At 39.0% G+C, this 24523-nt stretch overlaps 2 protein-coding genes across 2 annotated transcripts in view; one reads left to right on the plus strand and one right to left on the minus strand.

Moving 5' to 3' along the window:
* The window catches only part of LOC308408617 (uncharacterized protein), a gene marked incomplete at its 3' end in the record, with an annotated part of 9953 nt that extends 6976 nt beyond the window's left edge, over positions 1-2977 (plus strand). The window contains exon 6 of the mRNA XM_080900973.1: positions 2847-2977. Within this exon, the coding sequence (XP_080757099.1) occupies positions 2847-2977 (131 nt within the window). The remainder of the gene's footprint in view (positions 1-2846) is intronic.
* Positions 2978-9195: 6218 nt separating this feature from the next.
* LOC308403210 (uncharacterized protein) lies at positions 9196-20654 on the minus strand. The gene is made up of 8 exons (XM_080892474.1): positions 20627-20654; positions 17013-17085; positions 15734-15845; positions 13676-14020; positions 13334-13591; positions 12238-12339; positions 9821-11431; positions 9196-9326 (listed from the first exon to the last, which is right to left on the minus strand). Exons 3-8 carry the CDS (start codon positions 15837-15839, stop codon positions 9319-9321), a joined length of 2430 nt encoding a protein of 809 aa, XP_080748600.1. The 5' UTR covers positions 15840-15845; positions 17013-17085; positions 20627-20654; the 3' UTR covers positions 9196-9318.
* Positions 20655-24523: the final 3869 nt, after the last annotated feature.

The raw sequence follows: 24523 nt of genomic DNA on the forward strand, positions 1-24523 counted from the left end.
GTCTTAAACTCCAGAATACCAGCTGCTAACATCAAAATATTTCATGTATTTTTATTATTAGTTGTACTAGTAGTATGTGAAAAGACATTAGAATGAGTGTTTGAATATGAGGCCAAGACTAAAGGATTTAGAGGAATATTTAAATTTATTTTATAAACCTGAAAGAGTTTAAATAATGACTGAGAATTTTTTTTTTAATTAATACACTTACTGTACATAAAATTAAAAGTTTTACACACACACAGACACAAAAGCTTTTGGCAGACCCTGTAGATAATGGGCATGTGTTGTTGTTGGTCTGTCACACATATGGAAAACAACAAATTTATAACATACAAAGACCTGAAGTGACACTGCGGGCTGAAAACAATGAAAAGTGTACACTAAAGCCGCTGTCTGCTGTGTTTGTAATATTTTCAGTTTTTCATTTTTCTTATTCCAGTGACCTCAGTACTCAGTATTGGGGAGTAACGGAGTACCACAGCTACGTATTTAAAATACAAAATATAAGTAACTGTATTCCGTTACAGTTACTGTTTAAAAGGGTGGTATTCACTTACTTTGTTGAAATAAATGGATCACACGGTGGTCTTTTCCTGTATCATATGCTAGTCTATGCCCTATCTATTATCTATATTTATTTATTATCTATTTTTGGTAATTCCACGCCGGTGGAAACCCAAACAAAACACCCATTAAGAGGCTCTAATGCCTCTATCTCAATCTCGTGGCCCATGTCACCTCTACTTGCAGCCCGCATAATGATGTGAAGAAATATTTTTTCTGTCCATTATGCTCGCAGTGTCCAAGCATTTTTTTTCTTTTCATACTATTTTTAAAATATTGTCTGATTCCATTTGCAATTGGTGCTGTTGAACTGTGGACTAGCAGTGATGCACAAAATATTGCCATTTATTGGTATCCATCAGTACATTGAGACTAGGACAACAGCATCAGTCAAAGGTTCTTAAAATACATTAGAGTCTCACCCATGTTATTTTTTCTGCATTTCCAAACAAGAAAAGCAACAAAAGTTAAAAACATAATGCCAGCAATCAATACAGCAACGGTAGATGTATCTAAATCAACAGAAAAATCATCTGAAATGATAAAGCACATAACATATGACAATTCTTAATAAGCTTACATACAGTAGGCTTTGTCTAGTTTGCTAGTTAGTTAGCTTCTCTGTACTGGTTGTTTTGTTGGATTGTACAGGTGATGTTGTTGCCAGAGACAGTCTGCTGCTGAGGACATAAAGGTCATCAGGACCTCTGAGCTGTAGGCTCAGCAGAAATTATCTTTCTCTCGCTCACCAGCCAAAACACCTCTGGTTCTGGATACCAGCCTTTGGATTTACATTCTAACACCCCAGAGCTGACTTTGGTTATCTGAATATCAGCTTCTGAATACACATAAAATTGTGACATTAAAGATGAACAGTAACACAATTTGTATCTATAGCAGCATATACAGTTTTTCCACTTACCAAAAACAACAGGTTGAACCTGAAATCTGCATTCAGTCCAGGAATGAAGCACCTTTATGTTCCTTCATCTTACAGACAGTGTTCTTTGCTCAAACGCAGTTTTGCAAATTTAAAGTGATACTGTCAAGGTCTCTTTAGAAAGAACATGTTATCTCCTGGCAATCCCTTCAAACAAGCCAGAATTTTTTTTATCCTATTTTGAATTGTATTGTCATGAATCTGAACATTTAAATATCTGTGTTTGGTCAAATTTTATAGCTAGTTGAGTTCATTAGGTCCCTATCTGAAAGGAAAGTTTCTCAGTTCCTTATGAACTTTTTGTCTTTCTTTAACTTACTAAAATAGCTATCTTTTATTACTTTTTCAGGTCTACCTAACAGTTTACTGTCTTTACATTTTCTGCAAACTATGGTTAAACTAGTTAAACTGGTGATATTACTTCTACATTCAAAAGGTCTTGTGCTACACAATTTGTAGTGGAAAACAAAACAGTCCATCAGCACAACAATTTTAAATGCAGTTATCACCCAAAGAATATCCAAATGCATATTTGCCAGTGTGTGGTTCGCGGTTCAGCTGCAGGGGAGGGGTGGAGGAGTGGGTTCAGGGGACAGTGCGAGGGAAGGCTGGCTGACACAGTTGATAGCCATTACTCTAGCCATGCATTCTGTATTTCAGTAGCCACTGGAATGAGGAAATGGCAGACAGGCAGGGAACACAGCTGACTCTAATCAGACAAGACTGGGAGGAAGCAAAACAGAAAACATGAACATAGAACCAAAAACACTAAACACAACACAAGGAACAGAAGGGAGGCACAGAGAACACTAAAACACTGGATATTAATAAACACAAAACATAAACACGGAGTCCACAGATTCCAGACCATGACAGCTTTCTCCTGGCAATCCTTCCAAACAAGCCAGAATTTTTTATCCTATTTTGAACTGTACAAATTATCATGAATCTGAAGATTTAACACAGTGCAAAAGAAGAGAAAACTAACAAAATAGTCACATTTGGTAATATAGATACATTTGTTCAAATACGCAGGTCAGGGCACTACTAAGAATGAAAGTTAAAATGTCTGTGTTTAGTCAAATTTTATTGGTTGTTGAGTTCAAATGTCCCTATCTAAGAGTTCATAGCCATTACTCTAGCCACACTTTCCCTATTTCAGTGGCTGCTGGGATTTGGAGAAGAGAGGAGTAGTGGAGGCAGCTGCAGGTGAGGAATGCTGGACTGCAGAAGGGGAGCTGAAAAGCTGCCCACATAAACACTCCAAGAAGTAAGCACGCTGGAAATAAAAAACACTTTTGTAAAGGACTGCCAAACATCTGGTCATGTCCTGCTACAGTGGTGTTGGTATCCAAGCTCAGCATGATGATCTGCCTAGTGCAGTCAGTGGAGGCACTGGCTCACATGGTAGCAATGCACCAGGAGCAGGCAGCTGTGCATCACGAGGAGCTAGAGAAACTGCTGGACTAGTCCAAGATGGTCCAGCAGATGGAGGTGTTGGCAAATCTTGTTGCTTGGTCCTGTTTTATGTCAGCATTGGGAGTGATACTCTATCTGATGGGGGTACGGGACACCCCCAGGCCTTATTAGACATTTCCAAGTGACACCAGAGACATGCAACAACTAGCTCCTGACTAACTCATCCCTTAGTTCTGGGGACAAATTTGCTGGAGTTCCACAACCTGCTGGGGCTGTGTGTGGAGATGCATTCATAAGTTTTAATGGCATGTAGTGTCTGCGCTGAACTGAGCGGTGACACAAGGTGGTCCACCGCTGACTCTGGTGAGGTGGAGACAACAGGGCCTTGTTGGGATGGACCACTGCCTGAAGAAGTTCACTCCATGGAGATTTCCCTGTAGAGCGGTCTTGTGACAACACTCTAGGGTCAGTATTTGAGTTATAAAAATTTATGGTCAACACATACACATATTGTTGTATATCTATCTATCTATCGTTGGGAAATCAGTTTTACCCCGGTTCTTTTCATTCCTCGGGCCTCCAGAGATGCACAGTAGTCATTTTCACAAAAACTTTATTCATCTTTATTTATCCTCATTTAAGCATGCATTCTTCTAGAAGGGAAGACTTGCCAGGCCGGTGTCCCTCTGCAAAATCTTCACTCCTTTGTCTGTGAAACACAGTTTTGTAGGAGCGACCCTATCATAAAATCCCCAAGGTGTACTGCAAACTCTGTATCTGTGTCTATGTGCACGAGTGCACATGAGTGAGTGTGCATGTGGATGTGTGTGCATAACAGTTAAAGCACTATGTGCGTATATCTCTATGTACGTGCCTTCCTGAGGGTCATAAAAGTCCATCTCCCTTCCAAACCAAAGTTATTTAGTTACAAACTTTGAGACTCCCACCCAGGCATGCCCTGAGGAATTTCCACTCAACATTAATCTCTTTGTCTCACTTTCACAGTTCAAACTGGGGGAGGGTCTCCTAGAAATCTACTCTTAAATTCCTGACACACTCAGGCCTTTATTACATCGAGGGCAGTGTCAGTGTCTCTACATTCTAACACATTTCTAAACTCTAAAATAGGCTACGCATATCTTCACTATCTATCTATCTGGTACAAGTAATGGGCAAGAATTGCTGATATTGCTACTTTCTATTTCTTACATTTTGACAAACTGCAGACAAAGGTCCAGCTGCTGTATTAATGAGAAAGAGAGCTAACAGTGAGAGAGATAAAGAAGACAAGACAGGAGAGGAAGAAGAGATGTTAGACAGGTAAGGACCACTTAGTGGTGTGTGATAAACTGGAAATGTAACGTTTACATTTGTTACGTCCCCACTTAAATGCTAGGCGATGAGGGTGGGGGACAGTAACAGTTAGATCCAGGTGGAATGAAAAGAACGCCAGGCAGAGGTATTTAATATAAAATAGATCTTTATTTTAGGCAAACACCTCAACAATCATAAATGGCCACAACAAAAGAAGACAGCACCGCTGCTTTAATGAGAAATCAGGGAGGTCAACCCAAAGTGGTAATGACCACTTCAACAAAGAAAGCAACAATAAGGCTTCAACAGAAAGAGACAGCAAACAATATCCAGGCAGGCCACACAAACTAATGAAGGCCGCCGTCACTCATGGGCAATCACTGCTCAGTTAAGCACTACTCACAAAGAGCCACACACCAGAAGGCTGGTCACACGCAGCAGGCTGTTCCACACCTAGGCTAGTAGCACACTCTGACCAGCACAGAGGAAATCCACCAGAAACCTCTCCCTCCTCCTCCACACTGCTCTTCTCCAGCTTATATCACCCCTGAGGGTAATTGGTTGTAACGAGAGCAGATGAGCAGCAGGTGTGACCTAAAGGAGAGGGCAGGGGCAGAGAGAGACAAGGGGAGGGGCCAGAACGAAGGAGGAGGAGAGAGAGAAGACAACACCACGCCCACACACTCCCACAGCCTCCCAGGATGTAACAACATTCAAATCAGATATGCAATCTGCACATGTGACATTATGTTTTTTCATATTGTAAAATGTGCTGACCCAAAAGGGGTACCCAAAAAAGAAGCACAGAGCACAGAGAACCACAGTTCCAGAAAATGTGTTGTTTAGGAGATTAAAAGCTCGTTAGACACAGGTTAAATGTGAGCATAAATGAAGAGTAATGAGAAGGACTTTAGGAATAGTTGCAGGATTTCTATGTTATGTAAATTATGTAAATATATATATATATATATATATATATATATATATATATATATATATATATATATATATATATATATATATATATATTGTATTTTTTAATGCTTATTGTCTGATTATATTGTTTTATGAATTTTAATATCAAAGGCCTTTAGAAACTGAACTCAGAGGAGACAAGACTAGGTTAAGGGTGACAGACCTCAGAAAGGGGAATTTATTGCAAGCTGCACAGGAAGTAAGACACAGAGAAATGAGGAACTGAGTAGAAGGAGTTAGTTTTTAATGAAACTGTGTGTGTCATGTGTCACGTGTGTGACGTCTGAAGTACCAAAATAACACCATATGAGACACATGTTGATCTTCAAATGTTAGAGATTCTGCAACTGGCTTTGGGCTGTGCAGGGGTCTCTCTTCCGGAACATAATTAAATAAAGAATATATAAATGTTTTGACCACTCTGAGTCGGGTTTTCTCTGTTCTATCATCAAAGATCAAAGGGATCAAAGAATCGGGTTTAATAAAAAAAAACTGAGGTAGAATAACTGTGTTTTTTAAAAAGTTTTAAAAGTTGCATATTAGTGCAGGATAAACAGGTTAGTTTTCTGCACTGTGATGGGTTTAAAGTAAAGAACAGCGTGTGATTGCTGCACAGTGGCTGTGCTCATGTTAGGTAACATAAAGGGCAGCAGAGACTAATATGATCATTAGCTGATCGTGCTCAGATTAATTCACTGAATTCCACCTTCATACCATCTAGAAAAAAGAGAGCATGAAGAGTGTACTGTCATTTTGGATTAAATCAGCCAGGACAACTTGTGAAACTTTTGCTGACATCTTGTTGAATTCAGTTGTGTACATCCACAAAGAGCTGTGAACCTCAGAGCAGCAGTAGTAGCCCAGGTCAGCTGATCACAGCCTGCACACCCATAGAATCTACTGGAGCTCTCAATAGAAACTATTTTGAGTGATGATTGTTCTCCCCACTATGACAGCCAATTTTATAGTTCCTCCACCTGCTGAATCCTGCTTTAACTTCATCCCTACTCATTTTCCAGTTTATAGGCAAAGTAGACCTCAACAATGTGGACATAGAAAATAAAGATATTATTTCATTTTCCTTCTTTTGCTCTGTTCATGTTCTACGTAACTGATTCAAGCAGAATATAATTAAAATAAAATTAGAGTAAATTTAGAATTCCCATTTATTAATTAATTTTGTTATTACATTAATATAGTTTAAGGTTTAAGGTTCAGCTATCCTTGTCCAAAAATAGCTGGTAGAAATGTCCTACAAAGAGATACTTTTTACATTCATACTTTGAGTAAATTTCAGAGCCTGTACTTTTTCACTTTTTTTGTAAAGGGACATGGCTAATACATCGGGCTCTGTGTCGGGCTTGTAACCAAAAACTAGCTTTACTTTGTTGTCTGGGTCAACTTTGCCAGTGACAGACAGAGAGAAGCATTGAAAGGCTGCTCCAACAGAACTTATTGTTTCGGAGGAAAACATGAACACAGTGTACAGTCGAGTCTTAATAGCTTACTTACAACTGGGCTTGTCAGTCACTCTTTTTGGCTGCAGTGGTTATTATTATATTTACAAGCTTCCAGCTCCCGTTTTTGCTCGTACTTTTCCATTCGCCTTTTTCTCCCTCCCTCGCTCACAGACAACAGATATGGCAGTCCATTCTCCCTGCAGCACAGACTACACTGCCCATGTGGCTGCATTATTTAGCACTATGCCTGTAACACTCTGCCTATTGACTTCATATTAAATAATTTTTAAAAATATTTCTTCACCTCATTATGAGATGCGAGATTGAGACACGGGCATTAGGGACTCTTGACGCGTGTTTTGTTTGGGTTTACACCGGCGTGGAATTACCAAAAATAGAGGGTAGGCAAGAAAAGAACAGTTGCTTTGGACACAACCCTCCACACCTAGCCCTGGAAAAAGAGCCATGTGTCAGGTCAAACACAATTGCAAGAACAATCATGCCACTGTGCGATGTGTTCACTGCTACAGATACACATGTGGTAAATGCAGACTACAGATACCATGGCAGTGCCAGGATTGTGAGTGATTGCTGAAAATGTTGAAATGTACTCACTCACTTTTTATTATTATTTTTAAATATGTGTACAAATGGTTGGTTTTTTGTACTGTTTTTATCAATAAATCTCAGCAACAAAGGAAATACACCCATGTGTGTTGATTTCTCCCTAAGACGGCAAACTGAAACACTCCAAGTTGGTGACTTTTGGAGATTTATTTCCCTGGATGATTGAGAATGCATCAAGACGAACACAAAAGGAAGTTCACAGCTTTTAGCAGCTCCCCCACCCCCTCATTCACACACCCCCACTCCCCTCCAGAATTCCCAGATAACAACCTAATTTACATATGAATGACTAGCCAATTTAGCTTCCACTTGGCTGAAGCTAAAGCCTAGCTAAAAGCCTACCAGCCATTTGGCTGGAAGGCGGGTTTTAAAGGTAGAAAGGTAGAAGGCTGGGCACTGCTGCTCTCGGGGGACTCTAAGTGTTAACGCCCACTCACATCCTGGGCCATCTGACCTCAGGAAATCCATGATAAGGTGGGGCCAGGTTTCACAATGAGCTCACCCGAAACTCTGGCTGATTGGGACCCACACCCAGTTTCACACCTTGGCTCAGGCGATTAGAGGATCATCAGGGGGTCCTTTTGTCCCTCTGTGGGGGGATACGCACTGGGCTTAAATCTGGGACTCTGCCATTTGACCTTAGAACTGAAGAAGCTTCTCGGATGAGAGGTGAAACGTCTTCGAGCAACTTAAAGAAGTCCAGACGCTTTTCTTTGCAAGCTCCTTTGACCACCTCATGTGCTGTTCGTTCCTCCGTTCTCTACAATAAATCACCAGTCCTCACCTATCAGCGAGTCCTGCATTTGGGTTCTCTCTTCCTCACCTTCACACACGACAACCTGACATATGTTGTAGTTAAATGTTCAAGGTTTCCAGGATTTGCTCTAAATGATGTTTCTCTGGATTGTGTCTTTCTGTTTGTGTATCTCAGCCACGTGCAAACTGATTTTTCCCTCTGTTCCTTTACTTCGGTTTTCCTGCCTGTCATTTTGACATTTACTTGCTAAGTATAAAGCAAAAGTTCTTCAGTGGCCATTTGAAAATTTGCATAGGTGTGTCTTTTCCCTAAGAATTTGTTTCTGCTTTACATTATTATGTTTTCCAGATCCATGTATCCCTTTGGTCTTTGCACTTTCTGTGTTCTAGTGACTGAAGCTCACTGTCCGCACCCTCCATCTCTACCCTCTTCCCTTCCCTCTTTCCTCTTTCTTCTGTAATTCTTCAAACTTCTTGCTTCCTGTAATGTGCTGTTCTTTCTCCTTTTTTTCCAGACTCATCCTTCATATGCTTCGTTCTCTCCGTGTAAATGCAAAAATACCTATTTTGGTGAAATTGTCAGAAAAATAATCAATACCTTAATTAAAATTGTCTAATATGGTCTTAAGAATGAAATTTAAAAAAGAAAAAAAATATTTTTGACAAGGTCAAAAGGGGGAAAAAAAACCCTGACACAAATCTTTTTTTTTTTGTCTTTATTTTTTTTTACTATGCCTCCAGGATCAGAGGGCTTTTTTGAACACGTCTCAATGTATCATGATAAGTACACTGGAAACGTTACTCATGCTTAGTTACTGTAGTTAAAGTAAATGCCTACACAAACAAATAAAAATGCAGTATCAAAAAACAGGTATTATTGATAAGGAGGTCCAACAGCAGATAACACATGTAACACAGTTATTTTGTGATTGCTTCTGAATTTTCATTTTTTTTGCCTTTTTTTAAACATCTCCATGTTAGTCTTGTCCCCTTTCTACTGGTTTTCTTTTTCTTTTTTCTTTTTGGCAGGTGGACTCTTGTCTGCCTCCAGTTGCTCCACATTTTCCACCCGGTCAGTATTTTATCTTTCATCCACTCCACTAGCAGATGTTATCAACCTCTGTCCTTTATACTGCTGTTAAATTGGGTGTAGATTGACTTTCCATGTCTGCATTTCCTTTTGCCATATTTAAAGTCGACTTCTTTTAGTTTGTTCCTCCTCTGGCTCAAGGTGAGGTTTTCTTGTATGAGTGTTCGTCCTCAGTCAACTGTGTGGATACACATATAACACATAGTAAACACATCCAGACAAACTGTGCCTGAAATGCTAATTGTCATATATTTACCATTGCAGTAGTCATTATTTTCAATGTAAACTTTGAAAAAATAAAATAAATAAATACAATAGCAGTATAAAAGCAGGTTATCAGGAATCAACCCATGAATGACAGCTGCATGGAGTCTTTTAGTACTGCCTAGGGCGTACAACAGTATCTTCCAACCTATCAAAGTTAGATGTGGCGTGTCATTAGTGTGACCCCATTAAACATAATATTTATTTACCAGGGTCAGACTAATTAATTTTAGTTTTACTCAAACTGTCAGAATATGTTAAATACTAAAAATATTGGCATTTTTTACATATTTGTCTAACAAATTTTAGAAAATTGAAATATCCCCATCTAATCAGTGTCACATTGGAATGAAAAGCCTGACATTCATAAATAATAGTGATGCAAAGATGTCAAAAACAAATCCTGACCTTCTGTGTCTTGAGCTTCTTCTGCATCATTTTCTATTTCTCCTCCCTCTGTGGACAGTTCTTGTTGTTCACTCTGATCTTCTGTTGTACTTTTTCCTGACTGATTTTTGTCAGGCTTCTTTTGGTTTGTTGTACTGACTTCTGGATCTGAAGGCTGAGCACCAGCTTTTGAGTCGCTATCTTTCTCTGTGTTTTCCTTTGGGTTTCCTCCCTGACTTATGTCTTTGTTAGCTGAATCTGCTGTTTCATTATTTGTAGTTTGTGTTTCATCTCCATTCGAATCCTTTTTCTCGTCCTCTGGAACACTTTTTGCATCACTTGATTTCCTCAACTGTTCTTCTTGTTGACCTCCTTCCATCGGACTCTGATCTGTTGTTTGAGTATTTCCTGACTGTTTTTCCTCAGTATTAAGCTGTGTTTCACTGCCTGACTGCTCTTGGTTTGTTGTAATGCCTTCTGGATACAAAGGCTGAGCTTTGTTTTTTGACTTGCAAACTTTCTCCCTGTTATCCTTTGGCTCTTTTCCCTCTGATGGATCATTTTGACTTGTGTCTTTGTTATTTGAATCTGCTGTTTTATTATTTGTAGTTTGTGTTTCTTCTCCATTTCCATCCTTCACATGTTTTTCTGAATCCCTTTTTGTTTCTTGTCCTTCTCTGGGCTGTTGTTGTTGTTGATGATCAACACCTGTTAAAATCTGATCTGTTGTTGGATTATTTCCTGGCTGCTTTTCCTGAGTATCACTATCTGACTGGTCTTGGTTTGTTTCATTTGCTCCAGAATGTGAAGGCAGGGTTTTGTTTTCATCAGGTAGATCTTGCGTTTCATTATATCTATTCTGTTTGTTATTAATTGCTGGATTGATGATTTTCCCTCCAGCTTCTTCTTCTTGACCTTCACTCATTACAGTTGTTTTTTCTAACTGGCTTTCCTCAGAATCAGGCTTCTTTGCGGGTGTTTCTGATGCATTTGCAGCAACATCACTACCAATCTGATTTTGGTTTGTCCCACTTTCTTGTGATGTGGGAGGATTTTTCTCACCATTTATATAAACATTCACACCACTATTGCTGTGTTGGCATTTAATTTCTTTGCCCTCAGAATGAGTACTTTGTGTTCCTTCTTCTGCACTTGCACTCTGAGGTGCTGTTTCATCATTTATAGTTTGTGTTTTATTTTTGTTTTCCTCAGTGCTGGTATCATTCTTTGCTTCTTGTCCTTGTTTAGGGTGATGTTCTTGTCCACTGTCATCCATCAGATTTGGGATTTCATCCTTTCTGCTCTTGGTGTTATTCTCAAATTGCTCAGGTTGTGCTTGTCTCCCATTACCTGATTGGGCCTCGTCATTTCTGTATAGAGCATTTGCTGTCTCTCTTCCTGGTTGGTTATTATTTTGTTGTGTGCCACTTTTTGTTGTCTGAGGAATATTTTTGTTGGCAATATCATACTCCTTTTCCACCTCATTTTGACATGAAGATTCAGGTTCTGTACTGACATGTGCAGTGTCATTCACTTCAACCTTATCTTGCTTCATCAGAGGTTCCTTTTGTGATTCTATAACTGACAGGTATGATTTATCCATGCTTCCATCATTACAGCACTTTTTGGTCTCTGTGTGTAAGTACAGATGATAAAAGTTACAATTTTAAATACCTTATAAGAATTTATAGTATTATTAAAATAATAATAATAATAATAATGATAATAATATGTTTGAAACTAACTTAAAATGTCTTCTAATATTAACAACATTAAATAAGTAAATAAAATATTTAAAATATTCATTTTAACAGTGAATTTAAAAAAAACTTTATAGGCATAAGTCAGATGAATATATAATGCAAACATACACACATCACATTGTAACAGTAACATAACATGTGCATAATGATATGTTACTGGTATGATGTTTGTATTGGTTGGATTCAATTTTAAATAAATCTGCAACATACACCAGCATATGTAAACATTTAACAGCTGCAGCTAGACTTAGACATGAACCATTGTTTGGAACACCAACATCAAACCTTTAATATTTTCAACACTGGTGGGAAACCAGTGATGCATTTTACCACAAAATGATGGTTTTCATAGACAAAAATAAATTGCTATGAACTTTGTCGGTTTTATCTGACAAGATAGGAAACAGTATATTGGCAATATTATCTTAATCTTCTGCCATCAGTGGTGTTGAACTGTGGACTTTAGTTAGTTGTGATATATAAACATCATTGCCAGAACCATCAATAATGTCGTTATAGACCTAAACTTCAAGTAATTGTATAAAATGATGAAATTTGAACAGGAATATAACTTCAGCTAAACAAAGAAAATTCATTATTATCGGTATCCATCAGTACATTGAGACCACGACAACAGCAGCAGTCAAAGGCCTTTAAAATATATCAGAGTCTCACCCATATTGTATTTTCTCCACTTCCAAACAAGAAAAGCCACAAAAATAATAAACACGACTCCAGCAATCAAACCAGCAATGGTGGATCTAGCTGATAAAGCATCTGAAATGATAAAGTACATAAGTTATGACAATTATTAATAAACAGGCTTTGTTAAGGTTGCTAGGTTGGAGCTTAAATATGGATCACATCACACAATAAAAAATAAAAAAACTCGGGGGTGGGGTGCCCCCGGCCTCTCGGCCTGGGGCTCGGTCACTCAGGCACAGCTGGCTGCCGGCGGAGCTCACGGGCGCGTCACTGCAACTCCCCCTGGCTTCTGCTCCGCGGCTGCTGAGTGAGCCCTCATCTGGGACTCTCCTCAGCTCTTTCTGGGACAGTGGCGCGGCTGCCCCTCTGTTGGTCTTCCTTGGTCTCTTGTGTTCTGGGGGCCTCTGGATGTCTGGAGTTTTGATCTCCTCCATACCTGCTTCATGCCCTGGAGGACGGGGCTGTGGCCCCCCCACACCCTCTAGCAGATCATTACATGAAGGAACCTTTTAACAAAACAAGCGCGTCCATGCTCACAGGTGTACACACGGGTGATCACACCCACAAACTACACCCTTTTTGGCTCCTACCTCAAAGCACACTGTGCGCTGTCGATCTTATGTGCTGCATAATAATGTTTAATATTTAGTATTTACTGTCATATTCCCATATATCATTGTGATGTTGTTTATTCTATTACTCTTGTTCTCTTCTGCTTGTTTTCTTTTTTCTTTCTCAGCAGGTGATCGATATATTTATTTATTTATTTATTTGTCTGCATATTCTGTTGGTTTTTGTTTTTTGCCCTTCTCCCCCGTCCCTCTTCTCAGCTGTTTCTCTTTCCCTCTTTCTTTCTCCCCTTCTTTCCCCCAGTCAAGTCTGTCCCATATTCAGCAAGTGAAAATAAAATAAACAATAAAAGGTGAATCAAATGGACCATTACGGCAAGGCTGGGATGGTCAGTTTGGTAAAGTAAATCCGTTGGGCATCTTTCTTTGCCTTTAGACAACAATTCTGATGGCAAAAGAGCCAAACGGGACAGGCAAAAAAAAAAAAAAAACTTAACCTGGAACATGGATCTTGGCTTCTCTGTACTGGTTGTTTTGTTGGATTCTACAGGTGATATTGTTGCCGCGTCCTTTTTCCAGAGTCAGTCTGCTGCTGAGGACATAGAGGTCATCAGGACCTCTCAATATCTCTTTAGACCCAGCAGAGATGATCTTTCCCTCGTTCTCCAGCCAAAAAACCTCCGGCTCTGGATACCAGCCTTTGGATTTACATTCTAGCACTCCAGGGCTGACCTCAGTTATTTTAATATCAGCTTCTAAAAACACATAAAACTGTGACATAAAATATAAACAGTAATCCAATTTTTAACAGTAGCAGCATATAGAGTTTGTCCACCTACCGACAACAAGTTCAACACTAAAATCTGCATTCCGTCCTGGAATGAAGCACCTGTATGTTCCTTCATCTGACAGCCTCACTTTGGTAATTTTCAGTGATACATCTCCTGTTTTCAGTTTCTCAGTGGACACTGACGTTCTGTTCTTGTAGGATGGGTTTTGGCCAACCAGATGATCTTCACCTGACCGCCACACGTGGACAAATCTGGGATTCAGGTCAGATCTTGACCACTCTACCATCTCATCCACGACATCCATAGGATGATCCAATTTGCATGGTAGGATGATGTCTTGAGTCTGACCAATTACTGCGAACATTCGATACTGACTGTTTGTCAGAGATTCACCTGTGAAGCAAAAGGGTTTCATTCTTTTCTTTTTTTCTTCAATAACTTGAAGTTGCTTCAAAGAATAATTTTCTATACTTTACTAGTTTCTCACATTGTTGTAGAACTATTTGGCTCAGTGGGATTTGGTGGGATTTGGCGCAAAGGTGTTATAATGTCCAACCACTGAATTTTAGTCAGGATAAGGTCAGACCTTATCCTGACTAAAATTCAGTGGTTGGACATTATAACACTGACTGACCTAATTTATGCTAATGTCAGGTCATGTGGCTGTAAAACAAGCCCAAATCAACGCTCCACAGGAGCTCTCCAAATCTCTGCTTTTGCAGAGTTGGTCATGCTTGTTGATGAATTAATTAAGTACATTTTATTAGCAGTGCCTGGGAGATAGTTGTCGTCTTAATTGTACTCTTAAGTGTATCTCCGCATTTTGGCATAGCTGTTGTTGAATAAATAATAACAGTAGAAGATATTATGTTCTGACATTTTTTTGAGGTTGTTTTTACCTAATTTGTTAACATGTGTAAATACTTAGAATTGAATGTGGGTGTAATATATTTTTATCATGAAACATAGATGAGTTGAAGAATAAAAATCTTTCCTGTCTGTATTATGGATGTTTAATCAAGTCCTCTGAGGGTGCACACAATACGAGGTTAGTCATTCATGTACTGCTGCATGGGCTGGGCTGTAGTTACATCCTAAGGTTTTAAAAACTGAGCTTAAATAAATGATTAGCGGTAATAAAAGCCGAGGGAGGTCAACAGTGATCACTGACTGTTTTAGGAGCTTTTTGAGATTAAATAGAAGAAAATACATAACATTAAACATGTTGACAACACAAAAGCCATATTAAACGCAGACTACTTTAGACCCGGAAGTAGGATTCGTCGCGTCATCACTGAACAACCGGATTGGAAAATGTAACGATGGTAAACTGTTAGGAAGATTTGGAAAAGTAATAAATGGCCGTTATTTTATTAGGTTACACACGTGAAAAACTCCCCAAAAAACAACTTAGTCATAAACTCTGACACTTCTCTCTTATACAAGACCTTTTTAACCTTAACATGTTATAAAATATGACTAATCTAAAGGGACACTTTCACTTTCATTCTTAGTAGTGCACTGACCTGTTTGTTTGAACAATGGCGCCGCCAACTATTGTTAAACCGTAACCATTGATATTATTTCAACATTTGAAAGACCTTGAGTTAAAAAACATTTTGTGATGGAATCCAAATGTTCTTAGCACATCTGGTTGCAATTTCAAATGCACTGTTGACATTCATTTTTAAGTGTTCCTTCTTGATTGATTCCTCACTTGTTCTCTAGTTACAAAACACTTTTGAATACAATATTACAAACTAATATTTGTGTAATGACATTTTGCCATAAAGTATAATGCAACCAATGCAATTTAGAAACACCCTCGTTGCTTCAGTAAATCGTACACAACATTACATTTAAAGCATGTGTATTTCATAGTTTATAGTATTAATATAACTACTAATTTAATTTTTTTAATGCAACCCAAGAAAATACTTACACCTGCTGATAAGTTCTTGTTGAAACTGTCATCCATATGACAGTGCTTATTTAACAATGTCTTCATTTACACAGAGGTGTTAATAAATCTGTACTTTGTGCATATCCTGAGCGTACATATCAAAAGTATATTGGCTGTTGTCATTAATTGTGAGGATACATTACCTGCATTGATCTGTGTCAGTTGAAGAATGATAACAGAGTGGAAAAACACTATAGTCCATACACTGAGTTGAGATTTAGAGGATCGTCTGTCCTTGTGTTGAGGCATTGTGTGCTGCAAAAAAATTCAAATACACACAGTTGTAAGACATTTTCTTTCACACTGGAAATGAAATTATGGTGAGAAAAGTTGAGGATATCTTACTGTTGGCTCACTTTTCAATCAGCAAGTTCAAAGTCAAGTCCTTAAATCAAATAACCTGTCCTGCACCTGCTCGATCTGTCTTATCTACCTCGCAGTCTATTAAAATCTACTCTGTGCAAAAACAAACCACACCTGTTGTCTGATATAAAATGTTGTTCAGGGACAGACTTCAGGCATGTACACTGTGTTCTGAACTAGATACGTAGAGTGTCACATATGAGTTAAGAATACATTACTCATTAATGATCAAGTTTACACTAAAGAGAAATCTTACTGTAGTGTTTTAAACCAAGTTAATAGTTGAACTAAAATCATAAATATATATGTGTTTTTTTTTTCTTTATTCCTTGTTTTTAGCTCCTTCTATAATGGGTTACATATAAATAAAAGGCTGTACTTTGACCCAGTTGCCAGGTAGCTGATTACCGCAATTATAAAGCACCTGTGAGGCAGTGATATGAGCTGAAAGTGAACTGTTGTGTCGAGAGGCACTACACAAAAAATAATAATGCAATCAAATCAACATTGTTTAGATATTTGTACACAAAGGTGTAGAAATGATGCAAAATGCAGTCCTGAGGAGGGCATGAGGGTTTTAACAGTGGAGTAAACAGTAGTCACACCCCTGTGGTTCAGTCACAACAGTAACATTCCTGACATTGTACTAATGCCTGACTAAATCTGAGAAACCTGCTGCTGCAGTCAGCTCTGTGTTTTATCTCTATTTGGCAAATACATTAAAGAAAAGCACAAAGGCTCAGCCAAGGCTGGAGGTGACCCATCAAACACTCACCAGGAACACAGATCAGCTTAGACTATGACCTTTTATTTTGAAATTAACCTGCTCTCACACTTTTAACAACTGACAATCATTTGTCATCTTGTATGTGCTCACAGTGTGACAGAGAAAAAACAGTCTGACGTTATTCAGAGTTTCTTCAGTAACATGTAGAAAAAATCCCTTTGTTTTTTTTTTACCACATTTTTTAGTGTTTTGTTATAAAGTTCTTATTTCTTTGTTCTCTGACTCAAAAACAAACCCAAAACAAAAACAAACAAATAAACACAAAGACTTACCACAGCTAAAGACCCCAGACTCCGACACAGTGATCCAAACTGTTACTGTCAAAGTGAAACGAGTCGCTGGAAGCTAAAACAAAAACAAAAACCGAGACAGGTATTAACGAGTCACTGCAAACCGGACACTCCGGTCGGATCACTTTCTAGCATTCATTGGTCTATTCATCAGGTGAACACTGAACATGACAAACACAGGGACGGTTGACCTTGATTGCATACTGCATCAGATCAATACAAATCATGTATAAACCAAAGAGGAGCTCAAAATGGTTTCAGCAGTTTCTTTCACCCTCTTTGGGTATTATTAGCAGAAATCAGCCCGTAGATATGGGCCATTAGGGGCCTTCTCAACCAGCCGAATTGGGTGATTATAAAATGCTACAGCGAGCCACCTGTGAGGCAGTGATATGAGCTGCTTTATTGGACTCATAACCAGAAAACATGATTGTGTTTACTGGTCAGAAGGGGGCACTATGGGAATGCTGCTGCTGTGCTAAGGAACAGTAACTGTCAAAATGTGTCAAAAGTCCTAAAACGCTGGCACCAAACCTTTTTGCCCCCAGTTTAACATATTCACTGTTCTATATTTATTATTGTGACGCTCTTGCAACAGTCTTCATTAAACTTACACAATAAAGTCTGCTCAACACAAGAAGTAAAGTGACCTGCACAGGAAGAGGAAGACCTCAGCTGTGTATTTAGATTTAATGTTGCTTGATACTCTCAGTGAGAAAGAAGAATGGAGGTCATAGCACTCTGTAGTAAACTCTGTGAGTACAGCATTTGCCTCATGCCATTTGCTTACATATAAAATCTTTTTTTTATATTTTATGCAGTAGTCTGTTCCTGTTCTACCCCAACATGTTTTATTTTAAAGTTGTCTTAATACATTTAATCTGTTGGGTAGTTATGCAAATAATTTAAATGTAATGTTTAATAACACCGAATTTACAAATTATGTATTACTTTTTAGCACTCGTATATTTGCACAAGTAATGAACTGTTATATGTTGATATCAGTATAATGGAGATGTAAATGTTGATCTCTTGCACAGAAAGATGATTAAACATGCCTTCATACTGACTGTGTCATGGTCCTGGGCCATGTTGGCCCAGTATTCTTAGTTTTCTTGTATGTTTGTATTTTGTTCCCTATTTAGGCCATGTTTCCTGAGTTGCCCTGTTGTGTTGTTCCCTAAGTGTTTTCCCTTCGTGGCTTTTACCCCCTGTGTGCCCCTCTGTGTATCTGTGAGCCCTCGTCTCTCCTTATGTTTTATTCCATGTTTCCCCTGCCCGTTATGTCTAAGTTCTCCCCGTGCTCTCTCTCCCCCCTGTGTGCCCTCTGTGTACAGTGGGGCAAAAAAGTATTTAGTCAGCCACCGATTGTGCAAGTTCCCCCACTTAAAATGATGACAGAGGTCAGTAATTTGCACCAGAGGTACACTTCAACTGTGAGAGACAGAATGTGAAAAAAAAATCCATGAATCCACATGGTAGGATTTGTAAAGAATTTATTCGTAAATTAGGGTGGAAAATAAGTATTTGGTCACCTCAAACATGGAAAATCTCTGGCTCTCACAGACCTGTAACGTCTTCTGTAAGACGCTTTTCTGTCCCCCACTCGTTACCTGTATGAATGGCACCTGTTTGAACTCATCATCTGTATAAAAGACACCTGTCCACAGCCTCAAACAGTCAGACTCCAAACTCCGCCATGGCCAAGACCAAAGAGCTTTCGAAGGACACCAGGAAAATTATTGTAGACCTGTACCAGACTGGGAAGAGTGAATCTACTATAGGGAAGCAGCTTGGTGTGAAAAAATCAACTGTGGGAGCAATCATCAGAAAATGGAAGACATACAAGACCACTGATAATCTCCCTCGATCTGGGGCTCCACGCAAGATCTCATCCCGTGGGGTCAAAATGATCATGAGAACGGTGAGCAAAGATCCCAGAACCACACGGGGGGACCTGGTGAATGACCTGCAGAGAGCTGGGACCAAAGTAACAAAGGTCACCATCAGTAACACACTACAACGGCAGGGAATCAAATCCCGCAGTGCCAGACGTGTTCCGCTGCTGAAGCCAGTGCATGTCCAGGCCCGTCTGAAGTTTGCCAGAGAGCACATGGATGATACAGCAGAGGATTGGGAGAATGTCATGTGGTCAGATGAAACCAAAGTAGAACTTTTTGGTATAAACTCAACTCGTCGTGTTTGGAGGAAGAAGAATACTGAGTTGCATCCCAAGAACACCATACCTACTGTGAAGCATGGGGGTGGAAACATCATGCTATGGGGCTGTTTTTCTGCCAAGGGGACAGGACGACTGATCCGTGTTAAGGACAGAATGAATGGGGCCATGTATCGTGAGATTTTGAGCCAAAACCTCCTTCCATCAGTGAGAACTTTGAAGATGAAACGAGGCTGGGTCTTCCAACATGACAATGATCCAAAACACACCGCCCGGGCAACAAAGGAGTGGCTCCGTAAGAAGCATTTGAAAGTCCTGGAGTGGCCTAGCCAGTCTCCAGACCTCAACCCCATAGAAAATCTGTGGCGGGAGTTGAAAGTCCGTGTTGCTCGGCGACAGCCCCAAAACATCACTGCTCTCGAGAAGATCTGCATGGAGGAATGGGCCAAAATACCAGCTACTGTGTGTGCAAACCTGGTAAAGACCTATAGTAAACGTTTGACCTCTGTTATTGCCAACAAAGGTTATGTTACAAAGTATTGAGTTGTATTTTTGTTATTGACCAAATACTTATTTTCCACCCTGATTTACGAATAAATTCTTTACAAATCCTACCATGTGGATTCATGGATTTTTTTTTTTTTTTTTTTTTTCTTTCACATTCTGTCTCTCACAGTTGAAGTGTACCTCTGGTGCAAATTACTGACCTCTGTCATCATTTTAAGTGGGGGAACTTGCACAATCGGTGGCTGACTAAATACTTTTTTGCCCCACTGTATTTATGAGCCCTCGTCTCCCTTTGTGGTTGTTCCATGTTTCCCCAGCCCGTTATGTCTGTGTTCTCCCCGTGCTCTCTCTCCTCCTGTCTGAACCTCTGTACTTCCTGTTTGACTCTGCCCGTCTCCCGTCAGTGTTATGTTCAACCTGCCCTGTCTCGTTATGGTTATCTGTGTCAGCTGTGTTCCCCGTGTGTTCCCACTTTCCTCGTTAACCCTCTGTGTATTTATGTCTGCGTCTCCCTCTGTTCGGCGTCGCGTTCTCCCTCATGTTGTGTGTGTTCCTCCCTGTGTCTCTTGGCGAGCTTTGTATTTAGTTTTCCCAGTTTAGTTTTGCATTTCCTACGTTCTGCCTCTCCAGCATTAAAGCTGTGATTTTTTGAGTTCATCCCCGTGTCTGTGAGTTTTGCATTTTGGGTCCTCCTCCTGCCTGCCACACAGCGATCCATGACAGACTGTAGCTCAAATCTGATTTAACTTACATGTTGGTGTGAAAACAAACTGTTTCTGCAGGGTTGTTGCTGCTGTTTGCGGATGTGCAGAAAAGTTATTCTAAGATCTCTTGTAAGTAGTATTTGTCCTTTATATTCATATCATGTTTTCCAACCCCTCTGTCTAAATCCTTGTTTTCCACCACTCACCATGAATTAGCATGGGAATTACTTCTTGAATCTCTGGGAACTCAGTCGTTGTTTTATTGCATCCTTCTTTCTCAGATTCACCTTTTTCCATCATTCCATCCAGACTGCAGCTCTTTGAATATGAGTCAGTCTCTTTTACCTGTGAAGGGTTTAACATTTCAGCAGGATGGAAAGTGAGAAACACTCTGCAAATCTTTTCAAAATGTTCCAATAGCACCGTGATCAAGAATTGTGGGATCAATTATGCCCTTGCTTCAGATAGTGGAGAATACTGGTGTGAGAGTGGAGCAGAGAGAAGCAACACTGTCAATATCACTGTTTCAGGTATGTTATTATCAGAATTAAAATCTGAAATGTGAAGGTTATAATGACTAAACCATTGCACATTTGTAACATTTATAAATTTCTTTGCATTTTCAGCTGGTGCTGTGATACTGGAGAGTCCTGTTCGTCCTGTGATGGAGGGAGATGCTGTTATTCTGCACTGTAGAAAGAAGGCAGACAAACAAGACTCAACCTTCACAGCTGATTTCTACAAAGATAGCTTCCTCATGGGTACCAGCTATGATGGAAAGTTAGAAATCCAAAATGTTTCAAACTCTCATGAAGGATTTTATAAATGCAAAATACATGGAGTTGGGGAATCACCAGAGAGCTGGCTGGCTATCAGAAGGAAATCCAATGCAGAGGATGGTATGCAACATTTTTGTTGTTTTTGTTATAGTAATCCTGAGTCAGTAAATCCCAGCAATACTGACTAGCATAGACTTAAATAAAAAAAATAGCCAGATAGTTGTTAAAAATGTAAAGTTAAGACAGCTTAAAGGGCTTATTTGGCAGATGTGAATGTTTCAGCAGTGCTGCATGAACTTTGGAATTGAAACTAATTACATATGTCAATTATTAATGCACACCCTTGCCTGCATGAAAATACATGCAGGCAGAGCAGGACTTTATTTTGACCAAGACACCATGCTGCCAATCACAGGCAAAGACAACTCTTGAAAGGAAGTGGGGCAGAAATTCCATATAAAGACAGCAAGTTTAGTGGTACAGGCCAGGTACATAGAGAGTTGGGGGAGCCTGATTTAAATGCAAGCATGTCAGGGAAATTTAAGAAACTAACAAAAACATAAAATGAGGAGCATCTGGCTGCAAAGCTGAGTGCACTGAGCTGAATAAAGTAATACCTGTTTTTTTTCTCCAGCCATTTTTCATTGTTGAGGACAAAAGGCTTCCTTATTTCCTTATTGTGTAGAAAAAACAGTTATGTAACTTCTTTACCCCGACAGAAAGGGGAGTTTCACTGGTGTGGCCCAGTTAAGTAAAAAGTGGGGTATATGTGGAGCGCAAAGTAAGATGAGTGTAAAACCCCTGATGTATAGTCTTAAAATCAATATTTGGCAGTAGAGTTTCTCTGTTTGAAAGGATTATATCTCTTCTAGAAAAATATGATGGCAGAAGAAGTAGCCAGAAATGTACTGCAAGTATTGATGAGAAAATGTGCACTGAACAATTACAGTCATTGTGTATGTGTTGACACAATATCTAGCCACATTTCTAAAGAACTGTCAAGTTTTGTAGTAAGTTACAGTTTAGGATTTCAAAAGGGTTTGTGGTTATGGCATACCTATGATGTTGTTCTAACAGACACATATTCATTCTTTTGCTGACTAATAAAGGTCATCTTATCTTATATATTATAATACAGTTATGTGGGTTCAAATTATTTTTTGTCAGTTGCAGGTGGCGCTGTGACCCTTAAGAATTCTGCTGATTCAGCGACTGAAGGTAAAGCTTTCAGGCTTTACTATCTTTATTAACTTCATATCTTATATATTCTTTATAGGCAAGTTGGTCAATGCATGCATGTTGCAATGCATGAAAATACAGAAGGCCTCACATTTACATCTACAATGTTTTTTTCATATTTATCATCAAAGTTCCAATCCAACTTTATTTATATAGCACAAACAACACAGTTGACCAAAGTGCTTTCCAATAATAAAACCATACACTAAGCAGACAAAGAAAAACATATAAATAACAATAAAAGGCAATTCAGCTTGCCACAGAGAAACTGGTAAGGACTAGTGTTGATGGACAGGACTTTTTTCCACCTCCACAATTGGATCAGTCACTGCAAAGTGCTCAGATCCTGTGATTGCAATACAAGCCCATAATTGCACCCCTCTATTCCGATGCATGACAGCTGTTAAATGTGTTAGTTTTTGCCAACTCCTGTGTTGTGCATTATTGCAAGATACTTTCACTTTGGTCTTTCCACATGTTTTCTGGATTCTTCAGGTGCAATTTTACACAGCTAATCTATACTGCCATATACTTCTTAGACAGAAGAGGCTTTCTTCTGGCAAACCTTTTAAACAAGCCGTATTTTTCTAATTGCATTCTCATGATCTTTAAGATTTAACATGTTAACTGAAGCCTGTAGTCTTTGAGATGCAGTTATTAGAATTTTTAGAATTTCTCTGACCATTACAAGGTCTGACCTTGGGGTGAATTTGCTCAGATGTTCACTCACAGGAAGATAATGGCATTGTATTGATATACATCTGAATGCTCTAGACCAACACACAATCAAAACTCCTCTTACAGAGTTGGCTACAGAGATCAACTAATCAAGGGAATTATCACCTGTCTGCTACTTACCTTATAATTCCTATGAAAGCAGTGACTGTGTACTTAGTTTTTCACAGGATTGCATAGTCTTCTCAATTGTTTTCATTTTCCTTTGTAATATATGTATAGTTTATTGTAACAGTATTGTACACATTAGTCAAATAGTTTGCTTTCCTGTTTTGTAGCAAATCTGTAATAACTTAAACAACAACCGTAAAGAACTTCTTTCTTTCTCCATTTCCAGTATTAGCTGTATTTCCACTATCTCATGAAGAAATTCCTTCAGCACACGTTTACTACACCCTGCTGTGGGTTGTTCTCACTGCTGTGTTGGCACTGCAGTTTCTGGTGTTGGGACTACTTTACTGGAAGATGAAGCTAGGTATAACATGTTATGTTTTTAAAAATATATATATGTAAAATACACAACATGTTGATAATGAAAATTCTCTTTAATGTTTTAGTGTTATTACAGATCAAAATGAATGATCAAAACAAAAGGCAGTGTGGTGTTGCCAAGAATCTGAAGAGAGGTAGGATCTCAGCCACTTTTTTTCCTCTTACTATTTTCATTATTGGGAGATACATGTATACAGATACACATATACACACATACATATATATTTAAAAGCAATGGAAGGATGTGATGTTGGTATAAGCCAGTGGTTCCCAAAGTGGGGGGCACACCCCCTGGAGCACAGTCTGGGCTGTCCAAATCACTGACAAACAGTATCCGACATTCTTGATTTTTAGTTCAAACACTTCTTATAATGAAATTTTGGAGATGTGAGCTCTTCATACAGTAAAGTTACAGTGGGATACAAATAATATCAGGCCGAACCTGCCATAATTTGTTCCCCTGGTTCACTCAAGATTTTCTTGTAAAAAAAAAAAGGGAGGCCTAGCAAAAAAAAAAAAAAAAAACTTTGGGAAACACTGGTATAAGACATTATACAATTATGCGAAAATGTACATGGACCTTTCTTACCTGTTGAAAATCAAGTGGGGGAAAAAGTGGAAAATTTAAAAATATTAAAACACTTAAAAAGTCATTTTGCCTTACCAAAGCACTATCTGTAATGAGACAGAGAGCCTCCTTGCATGTCTTCACCCTTAAAAACAGTTTACCTCCCTCCACACATCAGTTACCAACTTATCCATGAGGGCCCCGGATTACCAAAACATAGTTCTCAAAAACTATTGTTGGAATATTTTTCTATGAAAGCCAGTTTTAATTTTCTCTTCTATGCACACCTT

Source organism: Rhamphochromis sp. 'chilingali' (genome assembly GCF_963969265.1).
Source record: "Rhamphochromis sp. 'chilingali' genome assembly, chromosome: 1".
NCBI lineage: Eukaryota > Metazoa > Chordata > Actinopteri > Cichliformes > Cichlidae > Rhamphochromis > Rhamphochromis sp. 'chilingali'.